Genomic DNA, 9,730 nt, shown 5'->3' on the forward strand with positions numbered 1-9,730 from the left:
ATGTATGATCACCATCTGAAAGGCTATTTTTTGGGGGAGGGGGGTAAATCTTATCTCCTCTGAATAAGTAATGGTAATTAACTGATATGAATTAACTTTGAATAGTAATTATCAGGTATTACCTACTTAGTAATCAAGAGTTAATTTTACCCAATTTAAATGAGTAAGTAGTTGTTAAATATATACAGACATGTTAGATAAATATAACCTAATTTATTTAAGTATTCCATAGCTTTTTATTTCAGTTATTTTATACTCAAAATATGGAATTAAATCTACCCAAAAAATGTAGCTGCAAATTGTTACCTCAGATTTATTGGGTAAATTCTATAGGTTACTTTTTTCAGTGTATGCTTTCCATCGTTCATTGTTGCTTTGAAAGAGACAAGCTGAATTTCAGTGTGAATAAGGCAACTAGTAGTATTGCTACCAGAGTTGAACACCAAAACCAAAAACCATACTGGTTAGTGCTACGTGAAATATGTTACTAATTTGCAATCTGTGGATTTAAAAAAGCAAATCCTACAGACTTTATATACTACTATAATATACTACGTTACATTGCATGTAAAAAAATAAAAATAAAATAAAAATCTGAAAATGGAATGTATGCCTATGACAAGTGAAATTGATTTATTATCACTGAGACTGTGGCATTGTTTTTAAATCAAAGACATAATGCTTGTGCCAGAAAGATTGGGCCATTTTCTCCATTTGCTAAAATATAGTTGAAAACTTGGAGACGAATGAATAGAGTACTTTTACTATGTCATAGTTGTTATGAACGAACCACAAAATCTTTAAGACCACGTCATCTTCTATTTTCAGACTGCACATAATCTATGTGCCACTTGAAAATTCTGAAACAACTGAGTGTGTACCTTATGGCCAAACTCTGACTAAATGAGTTGTCTGTGATATTTATGCAACCAAAATTATTCCCAGAGAAAAGTTTAAAATGGCCAACAAAAGATGTGACATGCTTAGGTGTGGGAAAATCACCTACATGCTATATGTTCTAATGGTGCAGTCATCCCTGTGCTATCAGACAACACAGTGATAATGCTGCCAAGTTATCAGCACCGGGATTCATGGATTCCCATCTAACTCCAAGACAGCTGGTCACTAATAATACACCCACCATTAGTGAGAATTATCCCTGTTCTTGCCACACTTTCTTTTCATTTGACTAGACCATAATCTCGTGTTTTTATCTACTAAAGGACTGTGAACAGCTTGAGCCTAATCAAAGAATCTCTCTCTTTTTTATGTCTCTGGATAAGGAGATACAATCGGCTTAACTGGTCTGGATATTACACTCTGTAATGTGGTTTAAGCAGACTTCACAGACTATTTTAGAAACACCTCACTAATGAGAGCAATAACTTTAATCCAAATGTTTTACTTCGGCATTCAAGATTATTCTAAAGTGAAATCCAATTAGTTGAACGAACCCACAAGGAGACAACCAGCATGGTTCTTGAAAGCTGCTGAAGGAAATGTATAGCTTAAATGAAGTGTTCCCTTTCTCTTTTTCAATGCTTGACGCATGACGGCTGCACTATAGAATTTGTTTTCTTCTGACAAAATGAAAGCTTTTTAGGGCTAAAAAGAAGAGTTTGAAAAAAAAAAACATTTGAATGGAAAATTTCAACCCTGAAACCAAGGGACTTCACTCTGAAGTTTTGTGAGCTCCGTTTCATCCGTACAAACCTTCAAAGGAGGAAATGGATCAGTCATATGTCAAAAACAGAAACAGCTCTGCTGGTTAGGGTATTGTACATGAAACAGGCCTTTTCTAGCAGCTGGTTTGCATGTGATACTGTGGCATTTTTGTTTCAGCAAACTCAGTGACTTATGAAAGAATGAGTAAAGTGTCTGTAAACTTTCTCAGACATCAATGCCAAGTGTTTTTCTTCAACTTTCTGGTAATAATGGAAGCAAAAGACATGATTATGACAGGAAACGCAATAGATTTGTACTACATTTGTGCTTATTATAATTATAGTATTTACAAGCTTCCTAAATATAAAGATCTCATGCTGGATGATGAATAAAATGAAATAATTGCACAATCATGAGCAAAAAGGAATATTTCTTTTATGTACTGTCACAATTTATAAAGTACTGAAACACTTTTGCTTTTCCAGATAAGAAATGGTGTTACGCACTCAAATACTTCTGTTTAATGCAGGAAGATGAAAGGTTTATTTTCCTCTCATCTAACCTCAAGTACATGACTCCTCTGCAGCAGGTAGACATTATGACAACAGGATTGGCATACAGTTAACAGAATCTGAGACTGTGCTGAAAATTACACAGCTGTCCCAAGCATAAACAAGTGATGGAGAAATCATCAATTGGATTTATGTATCATGTCAAAAAAGTTTAGACAACAGGTGGTATATTGAAGGCTGATCAATTACATAGTGTAACAAAGCAACTGTGTCCCACAAGCCTGAATTATCACTATACCCTATACAACTTCAACAGTCTGCCTCCATAAGCTATTCCCCATATGTAAGTCTCCACCAAAAAATGTGCAAATCCAGGTTGATCTGAAAGTAATGGAGGAATTATGGAAACTCTCTTGCCATATAAGAGATCTCACACATGTTCGCCTACGGGCATTAAGTCTGGTTAATATTGATTAAAACTGTCCTAACAGATGGCTGCTTGTGAACTACAGAAAAAGGCCCACTTATAGTTCCTAAAGTTTCCAATAGTAGAATAGGAGACAGAACTTTTAGGTATCAGACAACTATCCTGTGAAACCAGCTATCAGCTGGAGGCAGACATCCTCAGAACATACTTTGAAAGTTTAAAAAGATTTATTTTATAAAGCTTATATTTAGGACTGGCTCAGGTGACCCTGAACTATCCCTAAGTTATGCTGCTACAGGCTCCAGGGGGACCTCTTGTGATGCACTCTCTTTCATTCTCCATGCATTTATATGCCACTATTACATGCCATACTTTCTATGACTTTCTCTTCCTGTACATTTCTTTCAGAGTCACTGCTTCCAGAGTTTTGTGGGATGTTTCTGATCTGCTGTTGTTGGCCACACCACCTCAAACTGAGTTTATTCTTTGCAGCTGTCCATTTCGTATAGCAACTTTCTGCTCTTCTTATATATGCAGAGCAGAAAGTTATGTTATAGTCAAATTTTATACAGGCGTACTCATTTAATATACAAATGACTATCATCACTTTTTGATTTTGACTGCTCATTGTTATAATAGTAACCTTATGAGTACAAGGTACACAAACTACGCTGTTCTATGATTAATACTTTGTTAGTTTTCTCTATTTTATCCACTGTCAATCTTATATGTCTCATGTAACCTTATTTGTAAAATACAGTATATATTGTATATGCTGCATGTTAGCAAACATACTTTTATCCTTCTGTCAGTATGAAGTTTTTGAGTTTATCCAATTCTCTCTTCTATTCCTCTCCTCCCTCCCCTTCTCTCATGTCCCTCCTCTTCTTTTGGCTTCTTTACATCAAGCAGTTAGGTCCCCCCATTTCAATTTTATTCAACTGCAATTTTCCTTCCATTACAAGGCCTTTCATTTTTCCTTGTTCCTGTAGGTTTAGTGCTTGCTCTAGGGGGTTTAGACTTGGTGTTCTGTAAAGTTTCTTAAGACAGTTTTGATTGTTACTGGCGCCATATAAATAAAACTGAATGTAACTTAAAACATAAAGCAGTTGCTCTGGTTCCGTCTCCACCACCTCCTATGAGAAATATTTTAACCTTGCAAGATGTTAAATGTTTCCCATTGCTAAATCTGTGTGAATGTTGTGTGGTGCTGAGTTGGTAGCATAAAAACCTCAGAATGGCTCTAAGTGGGATGATAATTCTGCTACTACTGAATAAATACTGATGCCAAACACACAGCAATAGTCATCCAAAATGATTAGTCTTCCCTCAGTTTAGTTCACATTCACTGGATTTTTTTTACACAAGTTCCTAGAATAAAAAGGTTTTTGTCTCAGTATTACACCAATTTGCAAACCATATGTATATTCAAGAGATGTTTAAGCTGTTGAACTATGCAGTCAGGGCTCATGCTCTGTCTTTATCAGATAAGAGGAGTCTGCTTTAGTGGAGCTTTTTCCAGCTACCAGGATCAGCTGTTGGAAAGAAGTTGCTCTGTGAGGCCAGTCATTGTAGGTCACCTGGAGTTAGGATCTGTCAGTTACAAAGAAATGTACAAACATGTTTTTTGTACATAGTCTGTTGTAGGCTTCCAGGGTCTTTCCCTGCCACCTCGTTTTTATGGCTATTCTGTACAGCAAAGTGTGTCCCCTCTCAGGAAGGATTGCTTGGGTATGTACATATAGAGGACAGGAGCTGGACAGAAGGCAATAGTGCTTTTTGTCGTGTGAGTGCAAGTTCTTCTTCAGTGTCTCTCTTTCTCCCACTCCACTTCTTCCTCCTCTTCCTCTGTGTTGGCCTATGAAGGTCAGCGTACTTGGGAAGCGTAGCCTTCCTTCATCAGTCCCTCCTCATAGTCGGTCTGGCACAGAATCATATTGTTTTTTAGGAAAAACTTGTCTCCCACACAAAACCTGCACCAATAGAGACAGAAGAGAGGTGGTGTTTAATCAGGCATTGAAAGCAAGAGCATCATCTTCAGTGCTGAGCTGTAGGCTTACAGGCCTAGCTGGCTCCAGTACCTCTACCTGTTGCCATGTGCAGACAAGCAGTTCACCTCTAGGAAACTCAGCTCCAAGCGATTTGTTAGTATACAAACTGCATAGAATCTATGTCAGGCAAGGGTTCCTTTCCACTGCAATTATAAAACAACCCCATCCTCAAGAATCAAGAATACTTTATTGTCATTTTGTGAGAATATAACGGAATTTTGTGCAAATATAGAAACAGTAGAATAAGCACTGTAAGAGCAAAATAAAATAAAAATAGAGCTGTACAGATATAAACATATGGGTAGCCAGCAGCAAACCTTACATTGTGCAAACACTGTAATGACTGTTCCAATTCCAATTAGTGGGTTACATTCAGCTTTTCAGTACAGTACCATGTGCAGATTATGTTAAATGAGTATTGTCTTAAGGGCCTCTTATTTTGCAGACCGTGCAGGAGCACAAGGGCACACTGAAGATACTTTGTTATGTGGGGAATGTGAATAGGTTCATTAGGCAAGGCTAATCTTCCCCCAAGTTTGATCTTATGGTAAACAGCTTGACCAGACGGAATCTTTAGAATACTTGAAATTTACAAATGAAGCACTGTTCTATTCCTCTCTGTGGATGGAGTAAAATTAACTTTTGTCTTTAGGAAGTTGAACTGCAGACAACTGGATGCACAACAAAAATGATATACAAAGTAACAAGCCTAACTGATTAAAAACAAGTTCAAAGTGGCTGAGCCTAGTTATGTTAAACGTGACTAATGTCAATGTCCCCTTCAAAACTTCCAGTATGTCGCCTCTTTCCTTACTAGTACTGACCTTTTCTTGCCCTGCCATCCATCCAACTCACCACGGCTCCCTCTACTTTAAGCTTCCTCCAGTCTCTCCAGACTATGGACTCATCAGGGGAAAATGGTTAGATGATGAGGCTGGAGGACAGCCCCATTGATTAGTTGTCCCCCAGGGCTGAGCTGTGTCTAACTACTTGCTGGATGGAGTCTGATATCTTCTTCCTTTTCCCTAACACCCACCCATCTTCAGGTCCTCTCTCCCTGCAGAATCAGTCTCTTGCTCTAAGACCACAGCAGTGCTTCCTTTCCCAGCTCAGTTGGGAAAAATAACCGGTCTGGATTGTTGAGAAGGCCAAAACAACAAGTGTATGTCGATTTTAAAAGATTAAGGCCACACTGAGTGCACACAGGAACATGCAATGGACCAGCGTCGGGAGCTGTTCACTCCCTTCAGCTTCAAAGTCATGTACAAAGTGAAGAAAAAGGAAAACACTGCAAAGGCAAAACGGTTATTACTGACAAATAACAAAGATAACTGTTAAGTATTTCCCATTATAATCGAATAGTCAATTTGTTTGCGATAATAACAAAGAAAAACAAATCTGTATATTGTGCATCTTGCTAGGCTAGAGAAAATTTATAAAAGGTTTCTAATTTTATTTATCAAATTAGACCAGACTTATTTAGTCATGTTGTGGTCACTTGCAATGCATTAAACCTGTTAATCCCACATGGATGGCAATTATTTAACACTAATCTAACACAAATGTTAGATTTATAAAGTCAGAGGCTAAATCTTATTTTTGCATTACTCAGTTCCAAAGTTTTCCAGAATATACATATTCACATGCATACATCTGTTGATAGAGATTAAGGGCCTGTAAGACTGATATGTAACTGCACTTGTAGCGCGAGGCTGACATTGTACAGTGGTACATTTTGTATTATTGTGCTTAGTCCAGCATTTGTTCCAATGCCTCAGGGCCTGCTCATAACTTCAGTTACCACCAATTTTCAACAGAGGTGTTCCTGCATCAGCGGAGACTTGCTTCATTCAATTGAAAAAAAAAAATATATATATATACAACTGCTATCATAAATGATCTCCTGAAAAAGAAAAAAGCACCTTAATGAAGTTTATTCATTAGTAATGACGTAATTTTAAATATTCTGTCATTGTAGCTGTTAACGAAATAAAAATAAATAAATCTAAGTAAGAATTTACAAATGTAAGTATTTAAAATGAGTACACAACTGTGATTCTGTGTTCATTTTTGATGCGTTGCTGTATGAGGAGCCACGTGTGGTTAAGTTAAGTATTTCCTCAGTCATTGATTTCTTTATTGACTTCCAGGGTTGGAGTTTTGAGTTTTGTGCAGGTCTAACTAACGTCAGGGTTGAGATCAATAAATAATAACATAACATGTGCCAAAACAGCGCTGTTCTCAGTTGTGGAGCAACTGTAGAGATCCATTTGAGACAGTAGCTGTTACAATATTCTACCGCGCCCCAGGTGTTTATTTGTTACAGACAAATGAACTGAGATCAGATCTGGAGACGCATTTGGAGATGCATGTTAATGCCAGGTCTGAACACACGTATCTAAAGCTGGCCACTTGAGGATCGCCCAGATCGGATCTTTATGCAAGACAGTGGTCACTAAATGGATTAACACAATTCAATTCAGTTTTCATTATCTTTGTCCATAGGTGCTTATTCAGCTTCAGCAACACTTAGGGCCTGTTCAGACCTTGCATTAAGATCCGATCTGGGCAATCCGTTCTCAAGTGACGAGCATTAGGTACGCGTGTGCAGACATGCGTCTCCAGGTGTGTTTCCTGAGCCGATCTCAGTGTTGTGGTCTGTATGCAAATCAACACCGTCATCATCTGGGGCACGGTAGAATATTGTAACTGCAATTGTCTGTTATTATCTGTGCCAATGTGCATGCATGCACATTATACCATTAGAGACAAAGACTGTCAAAACATTAGGAACCCTCAGACCATTACAGCATTATAGGGAGGCAGACCCTGACGCCACATGTTCCTTTGGTTTGTTGTACCCTCCAACATGCATGACATCAAACTCACACCCATCCAGTCACGGCAGCAGCAGCATTGGCACAGTCAAAATTTCCGCAGGAATTTTCTAGTTGATCTCTACCGCTGTTCCCGAACTGAGAACAGTGCTGTTTTATGTGTGTGCGTCATGACTTTGGCACACACGTTATTATTTATTGATCTCTACCCTGACAGTAGTTCGACCTGCACAAAACTCCAAGATTATAACTCCAACCCTGGAAGCTTCTATATGCACTATAAGATTATCCATGCTGCAGTCTTGCTTCCCTGACCAGCCAACTGCCTGGACACAGGGAATGTATGACAGAAGAGCAGAACTGTTGTCCAGTCACTCACCTTTGATTACAGAGCTGGCATGCGAAGCAGTCCAGGTGATAGACATTCTCCTTGGCCCTCATGACCATCTCAAAGGCTGGAATTAGCTTGCTGCAGGCTGCACAGTTTCCTGTTACACCAAACAAACTGAGCCACGCACATTCACACACACAAAGATACAATATATGCATGTAAGTTATTAAATCAAATAATAATTAAACCAGACCATAAACAATGGAGTTGTCTAATTTAGGTAACAAGATAACAAAATTTGGGTAAGTATGCAATAACAAAGAGCTTAAGTGTTATTGAAAAGCACAAGATTAACAGTCCACATTGCTTTTAGAATTTGTTAGAATTAGTTTGTGTTGACTGGTGATTTTTTCATCTGACTACAATTTTCACCTTGTTCACTATGGTTTTTTTCTTTTTCTATACAACTGCCAAAAAAATACTCAACGCTAAAGACTTCACTGATTGGAAAAAATGTTAAGTAAAACAAAGATTGCATTTGTTTTCATTGCAATCTGTTTTACTTGTGTTTTTACATTGCATTTTAGGTGTGTAATTTTATTCATGTAACTCTTGATTACATAATACTATTATGTAACTAACTTCATTTCATAAGAAAGCTCACTGCTGTGCCTGCATGTTGCAATTAAAGCTTCAAACTACAAGGTTCTCAAACCTGCATCTATTATACCAGAAAATACACCAAACAGAATTACATGAGTTCAACAGCTTGTGCAGCTCCTTGATATCTCTAAGGATGAAAGTGACAGCTGTCAAAGAGACCTCACTTACATGGCCTGCTGAGACAGATAGAGCATCTGAATCAGTCACAAAAATAGGTTGGACAGAGCAAGGATACAATGAAACCGTAAAAACAAAGCTGAGCCACAGCCTGTGAAATGTATGGGAAACGGCTAGCACTACTGCCCAGGCCTCTCTGAGTATTCAACAGGGATTCAGGGCTTACAGACAGCAACCTAGGCATGGTAAAAAAAATATAATAAATAAACTAGATGACCGCAAGCAATCATGAAGGGGTCCATGCCCCGGCGAAGTTGTCCCCGAGCGGGACACAGAGGCATAAGTGACCAGTAGTGCCCCCTGTAGACCGTATTGCATGAAACTTGGTGGGCTTGTAATCAGTCATCCAGAGATTATCAAATTTCAAGTAGTTTACTGTGGTGGTTTGTGAGATATAAAGATGTAGTGGTAGTAGTGTCCCCTACAGTCCGCATTTCACGAAACTTGGCATGATTGAACCAAGCGTATTATAATGACGGTTGCTAAGTTTCATAAGGATTGGGTGAATACTTCAAAAGTTAAACGTCTTAAAGTCATATGAAATGTGTCCGTGTCACCTGTAGCGCAGCTTGTTGACGTAATGTCACACAACTTAATGGGTGTGTACAAAATATGTTACAGATCGTGTATGCCAAATTTCATGAAGTTAGCTATTGCAGCTTTTGAGATCTTGAAATGTTGATTTTGTAGCGCCCCATAGAGACCGAGGGTCATGAAAGTTGGGGTGCTTGTACAGAATCATGTTACTATCAATGATATGAAGTTTGATTAAGTTTGGGTATATACTTCACAAAATACTAGCTTTGGAGTTATACTGCACCACGCTGTAAAAATTAATTAGCCATTAACTTTGTAATTAATAACCCTGCTAAAGGTCTTTTGCAAGATTTTCATTATCTTTGTCCATAAATGATACATGCCAAGTTTGGTGAGAACTGGATGAATGGGCTAGGAGGAGTTGATTTTGCTTTGAAATGCATTCATCTTCTGTACCCGCTTATTCCTGTTAAGGGTCACGGGAGTCAGAGGCATCAGTGCTAACCACCTTGCCACTGTGCCGCCCGCTT

At 38.3% G+C, this 9,730-nt stretch overlaps 1 protein-coding gene across 2 annotated transcripts in view; it reads right to left on the reverse strand.

Annotated features, from left to right (window-relative positions):
- Window positions 1-3,927: 3,927 nt before the first annotated feature.
- The window catches only part of lmo3 (LIM domain only 3), a 45,397-nt gene continuing 39,594 nt past the window's right edge, over window positions 3,928-9,730 (reverse strand). For both annotated transcript variants that reach the window (XM_084573913.1, XM_084573912.1), the window contains 2 exons: window positions 7,872-7,997; window positions 3,928-4,577 (listed from right to left, as the gene is read on the reverse strand). In XM_084573913.1, the coding sequence (XP_084430039.1) occupies window positions 4,472-4,577; window positions 7,872-7,997 (232 nt within the window). In that variant the 3' untranslated portion in view covers window positions 3,928-4,471. The remainder of the gene's footprint in view (window positions 4,578-7,871; window positions 7,998-9,730) is intronic.

This window comes from Chelon labrosus (genome assembly GCF_963514085.1).
Source record: "Chelon labrosus genome assembly, chromosome: 23".
Classification (NCBI taxonomy): domain Eukaryota; kingdom Metazoa; phylum Chordata; class Actinopteri; order Mugiliformes; family Mugilidae; genus Chelon; species Chelon labrosus.